Source organism: Magallana gigas, chromosome 6 (assembly GCF_963853765.1).
Source record: "Magallana gigas chromosome 6, xbMagGiga1.1, whole genome shotgun sequence".
Lineage (NCBI taxonomy): Eukaryota > Metazoa > Mollusca > Bivalvia > Ostreida > Ostreidae > Magallana > Magallana gigas.
The window spans coordinates 2,752,516-2,776,258 of NC_088858.1; the positions used below are offsets into that span (position 1 = coordinate 2,752,516).

At 33.9% G+C, this 23,743-nt stretch overlaps 1 protein-coding gene across 2 annotated transcripts; it reads right to left on the reverse strand.

Annotated features, from left to right (window-relative positions):
* Positions 1-1,956: 1,956 nt before the first annotated feature.
* LOC105320195 (uncharacterized) lies at positions 1,957-10,104 on the reverse strand. Of its 2 annotated transcripts, XM_011418039.4 has the most exons (5): positions 9,742-10,104; positions 7,984-8,208; positions 5,059-5,181; positions 4,665-4,692; positions 2,821-2,963 (listed from the first exon to the last, which is right to left on the reverse strand). In XM_011418039.4, the coding sequence occupies exons 1-5, from the start codon at positions 10,064-10,066 to the stop codon at positions 2,957-2,959; spliced, it is 708 nt and encodes a 235-aa protein (XP_011416341.3). In that variant the 5' UTR covers positions 10,067-10,104; the 3' UTR covers positions 2,821-2,956. The 2 variants fall into 2 exon arrangements, with proteins under 2 accessions (XP_011416339.3, XP_011416341.3); XM_011418037.4 differs by lacking the exon at positions 4,665-4,692 and having other exon boundaries at positions 1,957-2,963.
* Between the last annotated feature and the right edge of the window lie 13,639 nt (positions 10,105-23,743).

A 23,743-nucleotide genomic window follows, 5' to 3' on the forward strand; every position in this document is an offset into this window, starting at 1 on the left:
ACAAACCATTGTTCATGTATGGAGCTGGTGATCGGCGGTTCAGAGACAGGTAAAATAAAGAAATCTGCAGTAAATTGTTTGTGGATATTTTAGTGTATATATATATTACACCGAAAGTGATAGGGCAACAGAAGAGAAACGAATCGGACACTTGTCTAATGAAGACGCACATGTACAAACCCCCTTGCACTCTCCACTTCCGTCTCGTTCTTTCACACCATCGTTCAATTCTTTTATTGACTGTCGATTGCCGATCGAAAGGTGTAGAAATCGAGGAATTCATATCTATCACTTCGACTGGCAAGTTAGTAGGTAATACATGTGCATATTACACATTTACGGTATTTACATGAATTGAACGATTAGCACATGCAACTTCTAAATATTATATTTTTTATAACGCCGTACTCTGGACCGTAGCTTGAGTTGAGGCTATGGTTTAACGCCCGTTTACAGAGACCGAGAGAGAGAGAGAGAAAGTTTTGCACAGAATTTAAACATAGGGGATAGTCGATTTTGAATGAATAATATTGGGGGGAAATGAACTGTTCTGAGAAATCCTTCAGCTCTGGCATTGCATAAGCATGTACTGATAACTCCGCCTAACTCAACCAATCATAAAGTTTTCACAACGGCGGCGTGTATAATTTATGCATGACGTAGCTGACAGAAATGATCGTGACGCTATAGGAAAAGTCAAACCAAATCGGTTTTGATAATATTGGCATTTCTGGTGCAGTGGTTCTTGAGAAGAAGATTTTTAAAGACATGCACCCTATACTTACTGTTTTGCAATTATCTCCCTTTTGAAAAGGGCTGTGCCCTTTATTTTAACAATTTATAATCCCCTTTCCATAAGGATGCTTTGTACCAAATTTGGTTAAATTTGGCCCAGTGGTTTTTGAGAAGAAGTTGAAAATGTGAAAAGTTTACAGACGGACGAACGGACGGACGACGGACAACGGGTGATCAGAAAAGCTCACTTGAACCTTCGGTTCAGGTGAGCTAAAAAAGATCATTATCGATTCGACAGGTGGGAAAATGTAATAACATTTTTTGATCTTGTAACGAGCAAGCGTTGATTGGTCTTCCGCATAATTTTGAAACGATGAATAATATCTAAACAGATTATATTGATTAAGGTTTTGTTTGAATGATGCCTAACAAATTCTCAATTATGCACTTCTTATATGTTAAGAAAAGACCTTTGGCCCGTAGCATTCCTTAATTAAGGGACTGATCCTTAATTTTCATATCATTGAAAAGGTCTCGGTATTTGCGGGAATTTTTTCTTTAAGTCATAACAAAATGTTTTAGGGACAAGCCCTGTAACTTTAATATCATGGGAGTCGCTATGACAGTTTTGAAGATAAAATATTGTTAAGGATTAAATTCTGAACGACTATCCCTCTATGATATTTACAAAATTAAGAACCCTAATAACGCATCAGATCATCATTTAGGAAGATTAAAAAGTGGACCAACAATGATTAACAACAGCCTTTCAATTGTAAATAACAATACATTCTATATAATACGCTGAATTTATTGTTTTTAAAAAATTACATTTTCTAATAACAATTAGCAAGAACAATTCGAACCTGACAAAATGCCCAACATGGAACTGAATAATAACATCATATCAATAATCAATGCATATAATTATGTTATTGTACCAATGTTTGTAGATGACAAAATGTTGCATTCATAATACGGTATACAATGTATACAATGACCAACAATAACTGTCCACCGTATTTAAATGTGAATTCATAGAAAAAACATAGAGAGGCAAAGATAACAAAGCTTAAAGAGGCTCGGTGGTCACCAATTTAATCATCAAATCTACCTTAAATTAAAGAAGATTTGTTTACCTATAAACTATTTTTAACTCAAGAAAAAAACCATAAATTTTTACTATTAGATTTGGGCTTTTTCCTTTATTTTTTTACAGAGCTCTTCTTCTAAATGAGATCAATAGAGTCTAAAAATGGAGCCCTCTAAACCTCAATGAATGACTAAGCCCCATCCATCTCTTAAAACAGTTCCTGTAACATTGAGCCCCATCCAACTCCTAAAACAGTTCCTGTAGCACTGAGCCCCATCCAACTCCTAAAACAGTTCCTGTAGCACTGAGCCCCATCCAACCCTTAAAACAATTCCTGTAACACTGAGCCCCATCCAACCCCTAAAACAGTTCCTGTAGCACTGAGCCCCATCCCACTTCAAAAACAGTTACTGTAACACTGAGCCCCATACAACTCCTAAAACAGTTCCTGTAACACTGAGCCCCATCCAACTCCTAAAACAGTTCCTGTAGCACTGAGCCCCATCCAACTCCTAAAACAGTTCCTGTAACACTGAGCCCCATCCAACCCTCAAAACAGTTTCTGTAACACTGAGCCCCATTCAACTCCTAAAATAGTTCCTGTAACACTGAGCCCCATCCAAATTTTAAAATAGCTCTGTTCCTAACATTATGTCTTCATTTGAAGGAAAAGTATTCTTACTGACAACTGGAAAATTTGCAACACCTAATTTTAATGATTTAGAATAAATCTCCCATTTCTCTCCGACTATATTCCTAAACTTAGATTGAACTCTGTCAATCTTTTTAGGATCAATATCTATTCCTGAGCAAAATATCCTATAGTGCAGAGCCATCCAGAGAATTAGAACAGATGTAATGTGCATACAATTATCCTGAAGTAAAGGAAGAAGCATACTACAAAGGAAAACATCATTATCTGCATCATACATAAGTATCCTAAAATCACAAGAAGAAATAACAATATACGGTATCAAATGAGTTTTAAGGTCTGGATGGTGAATTCTTTGAATTAAAGAAAATACAATTGTTTCTGCAACAGACTGATCTTCGGCCCCAATAGTTGATTGTTTGTCTTCATCTACTGTTTTACCACTTGGCAATCCATCAGATTCATCTTCCATTTCTTCAGCATCTACAAAATTCAACAAATTTTCTATTTAATTTGCAAATCAACTATCATACATTAATTTAAAATAATTAAGCAGCCACCCATGGGCCCTAAACCCCACCTAGGTCACTCTGATTCTGTCACTCCTTATCTCAAGCGGAGCTCAAAGTATTGAAAGTTGCAGGTAATCAATTTGCAAAGACAAAATAAATTCCAATTGTTGAAGTGAAATTAAAATGTGCATCCCTTTATGCAACATCCATGCAAGTTTGGTTCAGGTAGGCCTCATAGTTTATTGGTCATCTGGAAAATGTAGGTTAAATTCAGCATCCATATCAACTCTGGTAGTGTGCATGTGTCAGAGAGACCTTCATGACAAAATTTTGGAAAATGGGTTTTGGTTGTTTTGTATGGTGTAGGTTTTCTAATCATTTTGATGCTTATGATAACACTCAAAATAATGCATGCAGGTTTGGAACGACAAAATTCATGTACGTTTGAACAAAGGCAGTGATTGTGCTGTCCGTTACACTGAACATCCAGGTTTTATCCTGTCTATTTTAGTAATATCAATATGAAGAGCAGATTATGTGATCAATATCTAATTAACATGGATTTTTAGCATGGGGAGGGGGTTCTTTTGAGCCAAATGTTTAATTACAACAGTATATCTCAGTAACAAGAAGTCTTTAAGCCTAGAAATGCTATACTTATAAACAGTAAAATTAAAAAAAAAAGTCTTAAACTGTCAGGAGATATGTAAAAAATACTCAAAAAACAAGTTTCTTTTACTTCATTGAATACACAGAGTACCGTGCTAACAATTACACTCTCCACTGCACTTGTACTAAGAGACATGAAGTGACACACGGAACAAGAATATACATGTATACGGTTTAGAGGTGGGGATTTCAATGCATTCTAAAGAATTTTTATCATTTACAGTTCCTGAAGGGTCAGCTGAGGCACAAGAGGAAACTCGTTCAAACTAAACAAGACCAGATGCAAAAGTAGTTGAAATTTGGAATAGCTTGTCAGCCTTGTCTGTGCAAATAATCTGCATCAATTTAAAACAGACTGGACAAAAGATGGACATTGTCATGAACAAATTTTGAAAGAGTCTAAATATTTGTAAAGGACAGTATCATATGAATAGCCTTGATACAAGCATCAATAATTTTTAAGATTTGAAGGTGGGGATCTTCACCATTTCCAAGATATCTGATCAGTTCCGGTTCATCAACTGTGATCACATGAAACCCTGCCTGTTGCTCCAGGGTGATGCCTTGAGCAATTTTTAATTTTCAACATATTTCCATCCTTATGATAATCTGCTCAGTAATTGTTGAAAATATTTAAGCAACCATTTATTTGTTGTTATTTCCCTAATTATCTCCCCTCATTTAAGGGTCACATCCCTATTTTAAGTATAGATATAAGCCCCTGGGCCAAGGATATTTGAAAAAAATTGGCAAAGGGGTTATTGAGTAATAGTACATATTTCAAAAAAGATGATGATTCAAAATTGCAAACCTTAGGCTGAAATCTGACTGAAGCTCTTGTTCATATTTACCAAGTTAAATTTTTTAAAAATCCTATTTTATAATCCAAAATTGTATATTTTTCACCTATTTGACTTATGTATTTCTTATTCATCGATCATGCTTTTCACATTACCAAGCAATTTTCTGCAGATCTGAGAAACTTTTAAAGTGTAATACTTACATTGGCAAATATGCTTCCCTGTATGAACCTATAGAATAGCGAAAACATTCAACTCTGTATGAACATTTTCATGACGTCACAATGATAACCTCTCGCACTTATTGCTTGACGATTGCAATATTGTAAACGTAAAAACACCCTTGTATTAATGATTCTGAATTGCCATTCTCAAACATAAATATAAGTAATTAACAGCAATGTAAAAAAGTTCACTAAGATATGAACTTGGTTGGTACAATATCAAATCTTCTGAGAAGCCCTTCGGGCTTCATAGGATCTGATCAGGTGATCAACCAAGTTCATATATCCCAGTGAACTTTTTAAATTGCTGTTTATTTCTGAAATGAACCACTTTAGGTTGGCCTATATTATAGTTAGTTTCTTTGTATCTTACCATTGGTTCTCGTTTCAGAATCCGTTACTAGAGGCCTAACAGCACAGCCAGTACTTTCTGGTTCAACGCCCTCATGTGATGAAAATATGATATCAACATGTCCATGCCAAACTTCCTCATGACCTACAAAAATCAGAATGACTGTATCTAGATATCTTTAAGAAGACAAGAATTGTTCTTGTTGTTTTGAAGAAGAAAATTTTGAATGGGAAATGCTAACAATGGGAGTGTTTTATACCAAAACAAGTTAAGATCTACCTGAAGTTTCAACTTTGACCTTTTGACCTCAAAATCAAAAGGGGTTTTCTTTAGGCAATAAGGAATTTTGATATCAAAGTTCAATGCAAACCACAAAGTGTTATGCACAGAAAGAATGAAGGAATTGACTTTTCACCTTTTGACATCAAAATAAATAGGGGTCCTCTTTAGGCTAAAAGGAGTTTTGATTTAAAAGATCATTTCAAAAACTCATAAGCTTTTAGGACATCATCAGGAAACGCAAGTGTTACCCACAGACGAAAAGAAAGACTGACAGGCCAAATTAATATCCAGTGTGCGAAATTAACGCTAGACCGATAGACCAAATCTATAGTAAATACGCCTGGTCTATAGTAACTCGAATATTTGTAGACCAACTTGTCTATAGAACGAACGCAGCCTGTCGTTTAGTCGATTGAACGTTTTGCTCAATACCTTTTTAAATACACTGCGATAAGAAGCAGAATGTAATTGCCATGTGCTATTTAAAAGTAAAAAACAATTTTCAGAGCATATCATTTTTTGACAAACTGAAGTATTCACAAGGTGCTAGACCTGGGGAAAAAAACCCGGATAGTCATACGACATTCTAGTTTTCGCATTCGTGAACCCAGACTGCACACATGGAATTAATGACCGACATTCAGTTTTCCTAACGTTGTCTTAGATTCTGCGCTTTTGTTTCCTTTTGTATCGTGTTATCTACAGTATTCAAGGGAACAGGGTATTTTATATATCAATTTTCCTTAACTTTATATGAGTTTATTTGATTGGTATTACAAAATAATCATTACAAGGCAATGTCACTGTGTGTGGGTTTAGAGCCGGGCACCCTTCACCATGTCCTATAGTAAGAGTTCCTATTGTGTTGTGAAGTAACAGGTTATTTCACCATGTTCACCCTGAATAAAATTACAATACAAATAAAGAACAATATTTGTTGTTGTTTTTGGTCTATAGGAAATCTGTCAGGTCTATAGATTTTGAAAATGTTGTAGACCTATTGTCTATAGTACAAAAAAGTTAATTTCGCACACTGAATATCCCCCTTAGAGTAAAAAAAGGGGGACAAAAATTCCCTAATCCCTGTTAAGGCGGGCTTTAAAATAAACTCAGAACTTGATAACACAATACTCCCACCCAAAATTTAGAATTTGGTCAATTTCTTTATATCTTTGATGTCAAAGTTTTGCTTAGCTCACTTGTCTTGCCCCCTCCCAAACCTTGGTATGTCTGCTTGATGGACACAATCTTATACAGTGGAGCCTCAGATATCCGGACGCCAGATAACCGGACGCTTCACTTACCGGTCGATTTTTATTGGGAACGGAATTTTTACACAATAATTTGTCTCGTTTATCCGGAATTCCGCGTTCCGGATCCGGACGGTCAAATTTTACCACATAATACAGTTTTCCTTTAAATTTTACCTCATTTAACCGGACGGTCACATTTAAGTGTTCGGGGGCACAAAAGTTTTTTATGCGCAAGTGCAAATTGGTGTAAAAACATCTGACACTGGTTGTTGGTTTTAAACAATGCCTTCGTCCGGTAATCGGGGTCACCTGTGTCACGCTATGTACTCGCCCGAGGATATTACGATAACCATGGATGCAACATGTTTAATTGTCGCCATTTAACTTATGAACTGTTATTGTTTGATTAAAATGTCATGAAAATTGTTTAATTTGTGTTTAATAAAGTCATCTATTGATTGAATTAAAATTCTATTAATCGTAGTGTGATTAGATCGTTCGTACGCCTATTCATTTTAAAACGTAATTGAAATGAAATATTTGATAATTTGAGTTCTGTTTACGATAGTTATTAAGACCGCTTGGGATGTTCAGGGTATCGACATTAATTTTATAGCGTGTGTTCAATAAACAGTGTAATAATAATTATGCCAAACATGGCGTGGATGAGTGTTCACGCTACTTGTAAAAATCGCTTGGGTGCAATTAACTCTATAGAAAATTGGATACGTAAAATTAGCTTGGGTAAGTTCTGTCAATGAAAAAATAGCTTGGACAATTATCAATAAGGGAATATATACAGATTTTCACCAATTTTCAATCATCAAATGTTGAGCAGCTGCAAACATGTCAACACCACCGGCCAAGAGAGCGAGAGTTGCGATCACCGCTAGCTTGAAGAAAAAGATTTGTCAGCGTAAAGTGGAACACCAATTTTCTTCTCTTCGCTTTGTTATGCGAATGTAATGAAATTATCGGTTTAATACAGTGATTGTTATGTACATGTACATGTGTTGCATTGGAGAATGTAGTGCTAAGTTTCCTGTGGAAAAAACATACCTTAAATAATGTTTTTAACAATTTTTTGTTTTGTTAATTTAAAAAAAATCTAAACTTTGTTTGAAGTGCTTATGGCTATCAAAATAAAATATTTAATTGTATAATTAATTTATGAGTTATGTTTCCATAAATATTAAAGATAAATTCATGTATCACAATTCAGATATCCGGACGCTTCACCTATCCGGACGATTTGGCCTGGGGACAAAAGTGTCCGGATAAGTGAGGCTCCACTGTACTCTGAAACAATGGTTATGTTACTAAATGATTTACACATTAGGATCAAGATGCCTTTCATACCCTTATACATATACTTTATGACAATGTCAGATAGAACAATCAGTATTAATACCTATGCCAGTGCTTCCATATGTTGGATCTTTTACGCAATGCTTTTCTCCACAGCTACATCTTCCGTTTCTTTTAGCTCTGGAATCAATGATATAGGACTGTCTTGGTGCAAGTCTTCCCAATAAATGCTCTGCTAAAGCTACTGTTAGTTCAGTGTTTTGGCATGAACCATCTCCTTCATTCTGCTTTCTGTTTAAAACATTGTTCAGACTTTTTTCATGTATCTCTACAAATAAACATATACAAACAATTAATGTCTTTGTATGTACCTATTGAAAAAACAAATGATCTTAAAGCTTAACCAAAAAATGGTAATGACTGCGCCGTGTAGTAATATATTAAAACTATTAATATGTAGCACATGCTATTAATTTAATAGCATGTGCTACATGAAAAAATAGTGATTTTAAAATTATTTTTTTTAAAGTGTACTAATTGTGTGATAATTTTGGTCGCAGCATGGTCAAATCTATCATTAATCCCATCGGGCTTTATTGGATTTGACCACGCCCTGACCAAAATTATCACCTCATAATACTCAAAGAATGATTCCTTATTCCTTACATAGCAACAACACATTGTTACAGTAAGTAAACATCGTGAAGCACAGATTTTCAAAGAGTATTTGAAATGCAAAATTGATAATTTTAAAGATTTTCAATAACTTAAATACGATGAGATGAAAGGCAACTTGTATACATAGGTTTGCGTAGATTATCGCATTTGTGATTGTGAATAAATGTGTCACTTGATAGTCCTCACAAAAACAAAACACTAATTGGTTTTTTTACGGACAGACTACAGAAATTTGTTTTCCCTTGGACTGAAATGTCACATTTTCATTGGTTTAAACATAGCACATGATTGCCTCATATATCTCTATGTTTGTTCTGTGAGAAATAATATTAGGCAATATGGCCGTCATTGGTCGACGCTTCGCTTACCCATTTCGACATTTCATAGTATTTTATACATAAAGTGCATGCCGTAAGTTCTTAAAGTATTTGGAGTAGTTGCCCTATAAAATTCTTTAAAATTAGAGTAGTTGCCCTTAGAATATTGACGTCACATTGTTTTATCTGGAGCAGAACAAAATGGCAGCGTCGAAATTTGCTCAAATCTTTGCAGAAGAAAGGGAGAAAACATTTAAAATTGAATAGCAACAAACCATTGTAAGTAAACATGGGTGAAGCAAAGAATTTGAAAGAGTATTTGAAAGGTGAGATTGAAAATTTTTAAGAGTTTAAATGAGTTAAATTGGACGAGATGTAAGGCATCTTGTACATGGCTTTGTGTAGATCACCATTATTTGTGAATAAATATGTCGCTTGATAGCCTTGAGAAAACAAAACACTTATTAGGTTAGTTACTGACTCACTACGGAAATATATTGGGTTGATCAATCTCAAAGAAGGCTCGGCTTCGCCTCGCCATCTATGAGATTGATCAACCCAATATATTGACTCACTACGGAAATATATTGGGTTGATCAATCTCATAGAAGGCTCGGCTTCGCCTCGCCATCTATGAGATTGATCAACCCAATATATTTCCGTAGTGAGTCAGTAACTAACCTAATAAGTAATAATATCAGTAGATCAATCTCATAGAGGGCTCGGCTTCACCTCGCCATCTATGAGATTGATTAACCCAATATATTTCTGTAGTCGGTCAGTCAGTCAGTAACAAACGTAATAGTGGTGTATTCACATTTATAAATAGGCAAAAAATTAGGCAATAAAATAAAACCATGTCATACCCTTTTCTTCTAAAAATTTGGCCAAAACAATTATCGCAGCTTTGTAGTTTTTTTCCATGTTTTTGAAAGAGTTCATGTCTCCACTTTTAAGTTCGTTCATAAGATCAATCCCACGTTTGAAAACTTTCTTGAAATTTCTCACCATCATCACTTTCCTCTCATCTCTGATGACTGAAACACTACACTTTGCATCCATGAACGAATAACTGCCATCGGCATTACAATCTTTCCCAAGCCTTAACATTGCAAATCTAACTGTTTCAGGCATGTACTTTAATATATTTATGACTGGACCAAGGTTTGTGTCAGTCGTCGGTCCCGCCATCTTGCCTATTATGTTCAAAACATGCAGTCAATGCGCCCCCGAATAAATCCGCCCCGTCAAAGGGTAACAGGACGTTCCGCCCCCTTGACAATTATGCACATCCCCAAATAAATAAAGTAATAACTACATATCAGAGCATCTTACCAAAATTATTCCAGTTTTGATGTCAAGTAAAAGATTGAATCCCCCGTATAATTTAAATTTTTAATTTTAATTTTTAAGTAATTTTAATTGAATAAATTAAAGGAACAAGCCAAGCAAATACATGTACCTCCTTTAACTGAAAATGTTGACATCCGTCGAGATGTTACCTTTCCGCAAATTAAACGAATTTGTGTCAGCACGTGATTCACGGATATCCATTTTTGGACATTTTTCAATTTAAGTGCAACAGAGACTGATAAGTTGAATCAAAACTGATAGAACCATTTTAACAAGAGCTTTGACTTTGGGTAGTTATGTCAAACAGCAATGTGACGTAGGCCTGTCTATTTCATTGCTAGCCACTCAGCTATGGCTCTTTGAAATCGACAAGATATGTATGGCTTTTTAGCTAAAACTACGCAATCGGTGTATATTTCGCTTGAAACCACGTCATTTTAAACTTGTTTTGACGTAAGAAATAAAGAAATAGATAGCTACGTCCAACCGAAAGTCAAAGGTCTGGTTAAAATGGTTCTGCTTATATTTAAACAATAAAATTCTTTATTTGGTGATTCATTCGGGATATGAAGATAGCGACATTGCAGAAAAATAGCCTACATAATCTGCGTTAGCTACCTTCATAACCCGCATGAGTCATCAAAGAAAGCATTTTATTGTTTATATTAAAATCTTTCTTTTTACTAATTAATAAACTGATTAAGAAATGTAAGTAAAATTCACTAAATTACTGTTAATAAGTACATTAGCTAAAATAACAGCCATATCGTCTCCTGTCAAAATCTGAGTCTGGTGATTATTTCGTGCAGTCCGTTATTACTCTGTGCATTTGTAGATTTCAAACAAGCTTGATACAGTATGGAGGGATGGGCTCGATCTGGTACAAACTTCTTAAAAGTGGAATAAATGGTAAATGTTTTACTTACATAAAAAAAACATGTACAAAGGTATAAAATCAAAAATATGTATTAATGGTTTTTCATCTGATCTTTTTACTTGTAATGTCGGTGTACGACAAGGAGAAAGTCTCCATTCTTGTTTTCCTTGTATATAAATGATCTAGAAGATTATTTGTTAGATAAAAACGTAACTGGACTGTCGACAATTCCTGAGGGAATTGAAAAGGAACTTTTTTTTTATATTTAAAAATGTTTATCATATTTTATGCAGACGATACTGTTATTTTAGCTGAGTCTGCAAACGATTTACAGTTTGCCCTTAATGAATTCTATAGATACTGTGATACGTGGAAACTTACTGTTAATATATATTTGTAAAACAAAAATTGATGTATTTTCTAAAGGTCGTCAACCCAAATATGTCTTTTTATATAATGGTTTACCTATTGAAATAGATAAGGAATTTAATTATCTCGGTGTAATTTTCTGAAGAACGGGTTCATTTTTCAAAGCAAAAAAAAACGGCTATGTGAGCAAGCACAGAAATCCATGTACAGAGTTATAAGGAAGATAAGAACTTTTAATTTACCTATTGATCGTCAATTAGATTTATTCGTTAAAATTGTTGTACCAGTTTTATTGTATGCATGCGAAGTTGGGGGTTATGAAAATATTGAGATTATTGAACGTGTCCATTTAAAATATTTGAAACATATACTTAATCTGAAAAGTTGTACACCTAGTTACATGGTATATGGTGAAACTGGACGATTTCCTCTGTATATAACCATTTTTACTAGAATGATTTCATTCTGGGCCAACATAATCAATAGCAGTGAAAACAAGTTAAGCAAAATCATATATATGTATGTGCGTATTCTTTTTGATAAGGGAAAAATATTAAATCCATGCTCTTTAAAAATGTTTTAGATAAATGCGGCCTTTCAAATTTATGGTGTGATCATGAATCTTACCATTATAACTCCAGTTGGATTAAGACAACTATTAACCAAAGGTTAAGAGATCAATTTTTACAAAAATGGCATAAAGATATTCAGGAATCGACTAAGGGTGTTATATGTAGAATTTTTAAAACAAATTTTGAATGTGAACGCTACTTACTCTTGTTACCCAGTAAATTAAGAAAAATATTAGTTAAGTTTAGAACTACAAATCATCATCTTCCTGTTGAAATAGGAAGGTGGGGTATTGTTGAAAGAAGTAAACGTTATTGTAATTTGTGTAATTGTAACAAAATTGGTGATGAATTTCATGTTGTATTAGAATGCAAGGCATTAAGTAAATTACGAAGTCAGTTTTTAGATACATATTACTGTTCTTCTCCTAACACTAAAAAGTTCTATGAAATCATGTCTTCAGTCGATTATATCACATTAAGAAAATTGTGTTTCTTTATTTCAAAAATTAATCATACTGTTCGTCCACCCCACTTACTTTCTTGACTTTACAACTATATTGTATATATGTAAATATGTTTGGTCTTCTTATGTACCTCTTGTACCATTATACATGTATGGTGTTGAGTGAAATAAACTGAAACTGAAAATCTCAGGTCGCTGTAGGTTTCGACCAATCTATAAAGAGGGCGTATCATTTTCAGTCCTGCCAGTTTCTTGTCAGTTTCAGCCGATGTAGATTTCGACCAATCGATAAACGGGGCGTGTAGATTCCAGTATGGCTGTTTCTGTAGAGCTATATGAATTAACTTTTTTAAGTTTTCGTAAGAAATAGAGGGAATAATACTTGGTAGATGTCAATATATTCGTATAAACTTCTCTCATTAGATACCAGTTGCGTTATATTGATAAACATTTTATGTCGTCAGAAAACGTACAGAAACCATATTATTATATCGTAGAATACGCGTACCTTCATTACGAGTTAACTCCGGTTCAACACCCCGTCCCCCTTGATCAATCTATGACCCCAATATGACCTTCAGACTCTCCTGTGTTAAGGGATTAAAAAATCACCGTCGTTGTCTGAGCTGCAAAAATCGCGATCGCTTTTTAGTTCATTATCTATAAAGTTAATTCTCGGTTTAGTTTTCACAATACGATACATATACTTTATATATATTTACTTACAACCAGGGACGAACTAGTATACACGAACGGAATTTGCAACTATCCCAAGTCTCGCGACGCAATTACGAAGGTTATTTTATGCACCCGAACATCTATTATTCTCCTTAAAAAATAATCTTATTATTTGTATTATGAAAAAACTCAGGCGAGCTTAAAATCATAAACACAAATAAAACAAACCCCTTTTACGCTCTCGACAAAAGAACAAAAAAAGGAATTATGTTATCATAAAAGAAATAACCCATTCATATTTTTTTCCTCAAAATATAAACCATTTTTCAATTGCTACCTAGTATTGACACCAAAAGACTGAAATAATATTCTAGAATTTAATATCGTGGGTTTTTTTTTTTTGATCGATAAAATATTATGAATATGACTGCATGAGAGAAAAATTTTTGAAATGTTTGCCATACACCGATTTCAACATTTTTTTTACTGAAATGTATGTTTGTTTTTTTAGATAATTTTAGTTAATATTTTTCTTAAGAGTTAAACTCATAAAGATTAACAAAAATCTTTGAATTGATTTAATTTTTTTTGGGGGGGGGGGTTCAGGTTGTCTTAGCCCTGTGGCGAATATTCCCCAATGCCCAGGACCATGTCCTCCAAACTGTGAAAAATGTTACCCTTAAACGGGGATATATTTGAAATGTAGTCTTGGTTTCGAAGGCTATGCTTGTGAAACAGGTAAATTAATTGTATGTTATAAACTGTGTTTTTGAACGATAGTTAGTGTTCTCTAAACTCCTCTTTATCTGCGGAACCCACTAAATTAAATGTGCGCAATAAACACGTTGTCACAAGCTACACGGTCATCAATTGAACGCCAAAGGCCAAATGAGTGGTAAGCGCTTGCTGTGCATTACTATGAGAACGGCAAATAATTCTAGGATCAACCGCTACCTGGGTCAAATATGAATTTCATGATGAAGAATTTCTTTGTGATTTTGGTATCCTTATTACATGAGAGTATATGCAACGTTTATTGTGCGTTAACACGATTGCGTGTATTAACTTACACATAAGTGAAATATGATATCCATTGTTAATTTTCCTACAATTCTACATGAACACAAACTTATCCAATGGTATCTTTTATATTTACAGTTTGTCATGCTCAGGCCAGCATTAAAGGATCACCAAACAGTATACACCATAGTTCGATTTACGACTCACTGTTTTCTTCCAAGGGACCTTCTTTTCCAGATTCAAAATTAGGTGTTGCATACATCAATATATCATTAACAGAAAGGTTTTCAAACCTTGCAAATATGTCCTTTAGTATTTTTATGGCATCACGCGTTTATGTGCATTTCCTGGACAACGAAAGTTCAATGATCAGATTAGTACATGTAAGTATTGACAAGTAAAGACACCGTAAAGTGTGTTTTTGATTGATGAAAAGATAAACAACGAATTTTTTTAACCTAATTAAAATAGCATAAATTTTATTGAAAAAAATGGGGAAAAAACAAACTAAGATATTAGAGGTTTATTTTAATTTTGATTAATTTCATTTTGTTTGAATCAAAACATTTTTAAATGTACCCAAAACGTAAAAAACTTTTAGTGAGATGAAATATTTAAAACGACGGTTAAATTGCACGACATGACTGCTGATTTATAAAATATTTATATCGTCTTTAATGTGTTCTTCCCAGTACAATTTGATATCAAATAACAATACTATTACTAAAATGACGCTATTTGATAACGTTAATAATGAGGATAAATGAGTTAAAGAGATTTTATGGGGTTATTTAAAAATCATTTGGCAATTTATAGACCAACGTTAAGACAAATTTTAACAAAGATGCTTTTCTGCTGATTATCTACATTGATGAAGTAGGACAATAATGGTTCACCAATTTAGTTGCAAATCTCAAAGAGCGTGCTTGTGGTGTACACTGTAAAGGATGTCATAAACTTTGACACATGATATTTTTGGCCTCATATTAACATTTATTAAAGAAAAAATCCAAATACTTCAGCTCATAGACCCCTTCTTCATTAGGAGGTACATATGGCCTTTAAAATGGCCACGGCTATCCAGTCCTTTTAATTATTCACTCTTTGTAAACAAGCCTTGTGTTATAACCAAGCACACTGTGTTGCTGTGTATTATTTTCACTGTAGAAAGGTCAGTGGTATAAGATGTATAGGTCTAATTTTCTTGTTCCTCTGCTACTATCTACTTTTGAAATAACATAAAGATATTTATTTTTTCATATTCAAAAGTAATGTACATTGTATTTGCATGCATTATAGTTGCTTATCCCTCAAAAATGTCTTTTAATTTTAGTTCAAATTCTGTTGTGCAATATAAGGAAAGGAATAAACTGCAAAATGCTGACGGGAGCTTTAACATTTTACTTTTTTTGGTTTTAAGAGCCAAATTACAATGATTATCTTATTTCTTTTATTTCATTGCGAGAATTATCGACATGCACTGTATGGATTTTGCTTTCTTGGAGCTTCTACTTAGTAAACTTGATCTAATAAACATAGTGAGATATATACACATATATATTGCAATATTTATTGCAATTAAGAATTAATTCACTTGATTTTTTTTAAAGTTCAATATCCATCAGTTTTGTCTATTTGTAGTATTCCGAAGAACTGAATGAGTTGGACCAATGGAATGTTACAGTTTCCAACGACATCATTTCTAAAGTTCATTACATTCGAATATCTGTGGAATTTAACCACACGTTCATCATTTCGAATATGAGACTTCCATTGCGAAAATGCATCAGTTACATAACAGACTCAATCTAGCAATTGTTTTATATTTCAAATGAACATACTTTTTCTTTTCAGAAGGAATGAAATGAAATTCACATTAAATTGTGTAAATTCACAGATTGCAGCGTAGTCATGTGTTTTAAAGATTCATTTTGATCATGTACTTTGATTACACCTGGTCATTTTATCCGACGAAAAAGAAACCACAACAAATAAAAAGGTGAAATAAAACACTAAAATGTTATTTTATGGATCGTTAAAGTATCAATTCTAAAAAAAAAATTGATTTCGTTATTTAAAGAAGAATATATGTCATTAATTATTTTATATAATTTTTTATTTTTGTATTTTTTTTTTATAAAAAGTAGACAACCTGTTTTCTTGGCAATTAACACACTCTAGAGTTTAAACTTTGGTGTGAATAAATGCATAATATTAATATTTTAAAAAATCATGTCCAGTAATGTCAATAAGACCTTTTACTTTTTCACATTTTTAATCATCTATAAATGTCAAAGACGGCGAGACAAACGTTATATTTTTGAGAAAAAAATATATATAAAAATGAAAATCATGAATTGTAGACATTTTTAAACCTTCGGATAAAAACTACAAATAAAGTGTCACTCGCGTTAAACTTTTGCTATACAATCAATATTTAACAAGAAATTAAAACGAAATAAAACACTTAAAGAAAAAAATAGAAACTCTCAAATTCGAATCTATCTCAAATGTAATTCAACTGCTCTCAAACCAGATCATATAAGTTGAAATGTATCACAATTTTGCAAAATTTCCAAATTGTTTAACTGTAAAATGGTTTGGTCATTTACTGACTTTTCTATGCATATCATATTACTCAGAGTGAAATGCAGTATTGCTGTACCAGAACTAACATCTGTCATTTGAACCAAGTTCCTATACACTTACCGTTTTTTTAAGGCGGCGGTTTTTATAATGTAGATAGCAAAGTTCCTCCGCTAAACTTTTCTCATATTGTTTCATTTTTAAAAAAGATATATTTACACATAAATGGTTTTGTTCTTTGACAAACAACGCAAATAGAATTTGTTACCAACTGTTTGAGAAATCGTTGGAGGTTGCATTGAAGTAACCTTTAATTATACAGTATTCACTTATGATATAAAGTTGCATTAGTGGTCTGACTTCTGATCATTAATTGTGCTACTTTAACATTAACGAACTACCTCGCTGTCAATTAATCACTATTTCAAAATCATATCACATATAGTAAGCTATAAGCTGTAATTGCCGCCACAAGATGAATATGTTGCGTCTCTGGAATCGACTAATTTACATGGAAAATGAACGCATCACCAAGCGCGTGTTTCTTTGGGACCGTGAGCAAAACAGTACTTCTAATTGGAGCTCCCAAGTTAAAAATATCATGGAATCGTTAAACATAGAAAGTACTAACTTAAATTCTACACCCTGTAATTTACACTACGCAGAGGAAAAGTTACGTACAAATTTCGAAACCGAATGGCACAACAATATCCAAAGTATACCAAAACTTCGTACATATATCCTTTTTAAATCCAGCTACACAGTCGAAAAATACGTTACGCTTGATCTCCCAAAACCCATCAGATCAAAATTGGCGATGTTTAGATGTGGTGTACTCCCCCTGAGGATCGAGACTGGTCGCTACAGACGAGAACCGGTGGAGGATAGAATATGTAACTTATGTAATCTTAACAAAATTGAAACTGAAAAGCACTTTTTATTACGTTGTCCATTCTTTAATTACCAGAGAAGTCAATTATTTTATAAAATTGGATATGATGTAACTGTAAGTCAAAATAATACAAATGACAGTACTCTTTTTGTTGACCTAATATGTAACTACCCCCGCCAAATCGCTTATTTTATTCATGAATTATACAATTTAAGACAGAAACAATTGACAAAGCCGTCTTGCTCCCAAAACATGTAAATCTTTTTATATTGTAACAGTTTGAAAGTGACTTATAGGTCCGTTGGGCCGGGTGTATTGTGTTATATTTGTAAAATGAATTTTGTAATCATGCTATATACACATGTCACTATAATAAATTATTTACTTACTTACTTATAGTAAATCTTCACATCAATGATAAAAGATAAAATAGGAACACCGTTGACCATTGATATGATTACATTAGTGGATAGACTTCAACCACAAGCACCCGGCGTTATATATATTTTTTCATAATAAAAAGTTTATACTCTCTCTATCTGTGACTTTTACCATTAATGATAGTTTTGTATGAAATTATATTATTTTTTTAATTTTTCATTCTGCATATACCTTTATCTATTTCTTGACTGGCTAAAAGGATGATCAGAAAGGTTTTCCATGCGGTTTTTAGATTTTGTTACCAATTCTCTTGGTTTAATAAACCTTAGTCATTTTCAAATGAGAGAATTTGAAAGTAAAGCTGAAACCTATTGAAAAATTAATTTTATTTCTTAAAGCAACATGCATCAAGAAATAGACAGAAAGGCATTCAATACTGTTATGTTATCAAAGTAGTGGTATTTTTTATACATGACTGATTCATTTATGGATGAAGTCCATCAACTAGGCAAGACCATCCACATGGCTTCATGCAATATATTTTTAATATTTACATTCTCCAGTGTCTTTGCCTGCGAAAACACTACAAATCGATTTTGTACTATATAACCCATAACTTCAAATGTCGCCAAATTGAGGCGCCAGCGTGGTTTGCTTATCTATATTTAAATATTTAATTGTACGATGGCTGAACATTATATAAATATAAGTAATAAGGCATCACTCTTTGAATATAATGAAATGATAATTTCGGTCGGGGCGTGTTCAAATCTATCATAAAGCTCTTCGGGCTTTATTGGATTTGATCACGCCCGACCGAAATTATCACCTCATAATATTCAAAGAATGATTACCTATGTAATGTACCTGATTATCTCTTTGGCCAACAGAGAATATGCAAAATTGCAGGACTTGTGTAAAACAGCTCAATTTCAAACATAATTGTATCATTGATTAATGGTTTAATTTCAATCTCTAGTGAAATAATAAAAGTATGTTATTCGTGTCATGTATTGTTTTGGCGTTCTATTCTTTCATTTTATAATTAAATGTGAGTTTTGACCATTTTTATTTTATCATTAATAAACGGCTAGGAAGTTCATTAATGGACGGCTAGAAAGTCTATTAATGGACGGCAAGTATGTCATTGATGGACGGCTAGAAATTTCATTAATGGACGGCTAGTATGTCATTGATGGACGGCTAGAAAGTCTATTAATGGACGGCTAGTATGTTATTGATGGACGGTTAGAAATTTAATTAATGGACGGCTAGTATGTCATTGATTGACGGTTAGGAAGTTAATTAATGGACGGCTAGTATGTCAATGATGGCTGGCTAGAAAGTTCATAAATGAACGGCTAGTATGTCATTGATGAACGGCTAGTTAGTCATTAATGGAAGGTTAGTATGTCATTCATGGACGGCTAGTTTGTCATTGATGGACGGCTAGAGAGTTCATTAATGGAAGGTAAATATGTCATTGATGGACGGCTAGAGAGTTCATTAATGGAAGGTAAGTATGTCATTGATGGATGGCTAGTATGCCATTGATGGACGGCTAGTATGTCATTGATTGACAGTTAGGAAGTTCATAAATGGTCGGTTAGTATGTCATTGATGGACGGCCAGAGAGTTCATTAATGGAATATTTGTGTGTCATTGATAAACAGCTAGTATGTCATTGATGGACGGCTAGTATGTCCTTGATACACGGTTAGAATGTCATCGATTGACGGCTAGAAAGTCCATTAATGGATGACTAGTATGTCATTGATGGACGGCTAGCATGTCATTGATGGACGGCTAGTATGGCATTGATGGACGGTTAGAATGTCATCGATTGACGGCTTTAAAGTTCATTAATGGACGGCTAGTATGCCATTTATGGACGGCTAGTATGCCATTGATGGATGGCTAGAAAGTTTATTAATGGACGGCTAGTATGTCATTCATGGACGGCTAGTTTGTCATTGATGGACGGCTAGAGAGTTCATTAATGGAAGGTAAGTATATCATTGAGGGACGGCTAGTATGTCATTGATGGATGGCTAGTATGTCATTGATTGACGGTTAGGAAGTTCATAAATGGACGGTTAGCATGTCATTGATGGGCGGCTAGAGAGTTCATTAATTGAATGTTTGTATGTCACTGATAAACGGCATGTATGTCATCGATTGACGGCTAGAAAGTCCATTAATGGACGGCTAGTATGTCATTGATAGACGGCTAGCTTGTCATTGATGGACGGCTAGTATGTCATTGATGGACGGTTAGAATGTCATCGATTGACGGCTTGAAAGTTCAATAATGGACGGCTAGTATGCCATTGATGGACGGCTAGTATGTCATTGATGGACGGCTAGAAAGTTTATTAATGGACGGCTAGTATGTCATTAATGGACGGCTAGAGAGTTCATTAATGGACGGCTAGTATGTCATTAATGGATGGTTTATATATCATTGATGGACGGCTAGAAAGTTCAGTAATGAACGGCTAGTATGTCATTGATGGACGGCTAAAAAGTACATTAATGAACGGCTAGTATGTCATTGATGGACGGCTAGTATGTCATTGATGGACGGCTAGAAAGTTCATTAATGAACGGCTAGTATGTCATTGATGGACGATTAGGATGTTCATTAATGAACAGCAAGTATGCCGTTAATGAACGGCTAGAAAGTTTATTAATGGACGGTTAGTGTGTCATTGATGGGCGGCTAGTATGTCATTAATGGACGTCTAAATGTCGTTAATTGAAGGCTTGTAAGTTCATTAATGGACAGTTAGTATGTCATTGATGGACAGCTAGGAAGTTTATTAATAGACGGCTAGTATGTCATTGATGAACGGCAAGGAAGTTCATTCATGGACGATTAGTGTGTCATTGATGGGCGGCTAGGATGTTCATTAATGACGAATAGTATGTCATTGATGGACGGCTAGTATGTCATTGATGGACGGCTAGGAAGTTCATTAATGGACGGTTAGTTAGTATGTCATTGATGGACGGCTAGTATGTCGTTAGGAAGTTCATTAAAGGACGGTTTGTATGTCTTTCATGGACGGCTAGTATGTCATTGATGGACGGCTAGGAAGTGCATTAATGGACGGCTAGTATGTCATTGATGGGCGGCTAGGAAGTTCATTATTGGACGGCTAGTATGTCATTAATGGACGGCTAGAAAGTTCATTAATGGACGGTTAGTATGTCTTTGATGGACGGCTAGGACGGCTAGTAAGTCATGAATGGGCGGCTAGGAAGTTCATTAATAAACGGCTAGTAAGCTATTGATGGACGGCTAGGAAGTGCATTAATGTACGGTTAGTATGTCATTGATGGACGGTTAGAGAGTTCATTAATGTACGGTTAGTGTGTCATTGATGGACGGCTAGTATGTCATTAATGAACGGCTAGTATGTCATTGATGGACGGCTAGAAAGGTCGTTAATGATAACATTATATCAATAATGGACATGATTATGATAACGAATGCAGCTTTATATCATAAGTGGACACTGTATCATTAGAGGTCGCTACATTGCAGTTCAAAGAAGTCCTGCGATTAACTATTTTAAAATTTATTTTTATTCAAGGAATTGGATATCTCAAAAATCAACATTTTTTTTACTATAAAAAAACTGAAGCTTTGAACAAACATCTTAAAGAAAAAGAGAAAAACAAGTTCTTGGCAAAAAAAAACTTTGATTTTATTCTTTGAGTAATAAGCTTTATTTTCAAGTTACAGACCGTGTACTTTTCTTGTTTGTTCCTCTCTCGTGCAATTTCATTTTGTCTGTCTTCACAAATTAAAGAATGCTCAGAAAAATTTTGTTTGATAGGCCCAACTCGGGCAACAAAAAAATTTATTTTTATGTCGTAATTACGAGAAAAGATTTCGTTTATTAAGAGTTACACATGAAACTATCTCGTTATTTCGAGGTAAGAACAAGATCTCTTCTCGTAATAACAAAATCTTTTCTCGTTATTACGAGATCTTTTCTCGTCATTACGAGATAATTAATTCGTAATAACGAGATCTTTTCTCGTGATTACGAGATAAAAATATTTCTTAAGTGGGCCTATTCGTCTCTCGTATTTTGATGATGTACAACTGAACCCAGGCATTTTATATACTGATATATAAGCATATATCAACGTTAAAATCGCATGCTTATATTTTTATAGTCATATAGAGTAACATTAACCTTCTGAGATAAAGAAGTTAACTTTTCCCATCTATTTCTTATAAAGATGTGTGTTACTCTACAACATATATTAGTCCGAAATATCTAAAGTATTCACTTTCAGGGCAAGTGAAATATCAAAATCTTAAAAAAAAAAAACCGGAAAAATTAAGATTTTGTGGACTACCCTACTACTTAATATTTATTAGGGGGGTTACTTGCTTATGTCTAATGTTACAGGGCCATCCCCTTGGGTTAATTATCTTTAATAAGTGTCGGATGAAAAATGTGGTATGAAAGGTTTGATAAGGTTGCAGGTAGTATCATTTTAGTTCGTTAGGCAAGTGAGAGAGAGCGAACATGAGTCTATAATTTCTGAGTTAATATCTGTAGTTGTCATTTGTGTATTGTGCATGATAAAGTTCTGAGAGATGAAAGTGAGCAGTTGATTGAGTTATGAGTGAGTCTGAGGAGTGAAGATAATTGGTATGGCCATACCCAGGGAACACGTGGGAGACAGTAGAGAATGAGTTTGGATGTTAAAGAGTGAGGACGCATTTGTGATATAACCTGTGTTACCTATATATTGTGTAACTCGTGTTCGTTGTAAATATGTAAATAAACTTGTAAATATAAACAATAGTTATCAATCAGTGCCGGTGACAGGGAGGACCCCCGTCACACTTACTTCCTGTGTCCAAAGTATTATTTTCGAGTTACTTCTCTTCAATTGTTTTAAAATCGCAATAAAAATTGCAGGCATATGCCTTCTCCATGACTACCGCAGGATGTATGTGCCACTCTGAATGAGCCCACTGAAATACAGTAATCCCAGAGGAATGCATACTACTTGGCTTCTTTATAGAAAAAAAAATAGAGGGTTTTTGTTTTAAGGGGGCCCAGTATATATACTACAATCAACGATTGTCGTGTAAAATAAACAGAGAGAGAGAGAGAGAGAGAGAGAGAGAGAGAGAGAGAGAGAGAGAGAGCGCAATTAGTGTAGGTAGTTTAAAAACAAGGAAATTTTTTTTTTTTTGAGAAAATTAACATTAGGGAAATTATTGTATGATTAAGTCAAAGTACCATCGTCATTCCTCCGATGTTGTTATTATGATTTCCGTGTTAATAGAACTTAGGTCTCATAAGAAAAAATGAAAGAAGATATTTAGAGTAGGGTTAGGGCTAGGAACCATCGATAAAGGGCACTCGAATGAGAAAACTGAATTTTATACGAACTACTTAGAACTTGATGTAATTAATTGGAGAAGAAACAAATATAGGGACATTCTGCTGTGAATGATTTAGTGTAAGCTCAATCCAATTTCAAACAAATGAAAGATACATATCTGATATGTAGAGCTATAAAAACATTCCAGTTAAAACACGATTGCTTTACAACCCTCAGTTCAAGATAGTGAATGGCGAGAAAATAGATCAAAATTCCAAATTTAAAACTTTCTCATACACTATTTTTGAATATTGTT

Excerpts from the sequence above, each read along its gene's own strand:
- LOC105320195 (XM_011418037.4), bottom strand. The coding sequence starts at position 10,066 with ATGGCGGGACCGACGACTGACACAAACCTTGGTCCAGTCATAAATATA. Across the intron at positions 8,209-9,741 it reads CAAATTTTTAGAAGAAAAGG|AGATACATGAAAAAAGTCTG; the intron begins GTATGACATGGT and ends GTTTATTTGTAG. Across the intron at positions 2,964-5,058 it reads TTCTGAAACGAGAACCAATG|ATGCTGAAGAAATGGAAGAT; the intron begins GTAAGATACAAA and ends TGAATTTTGTAG.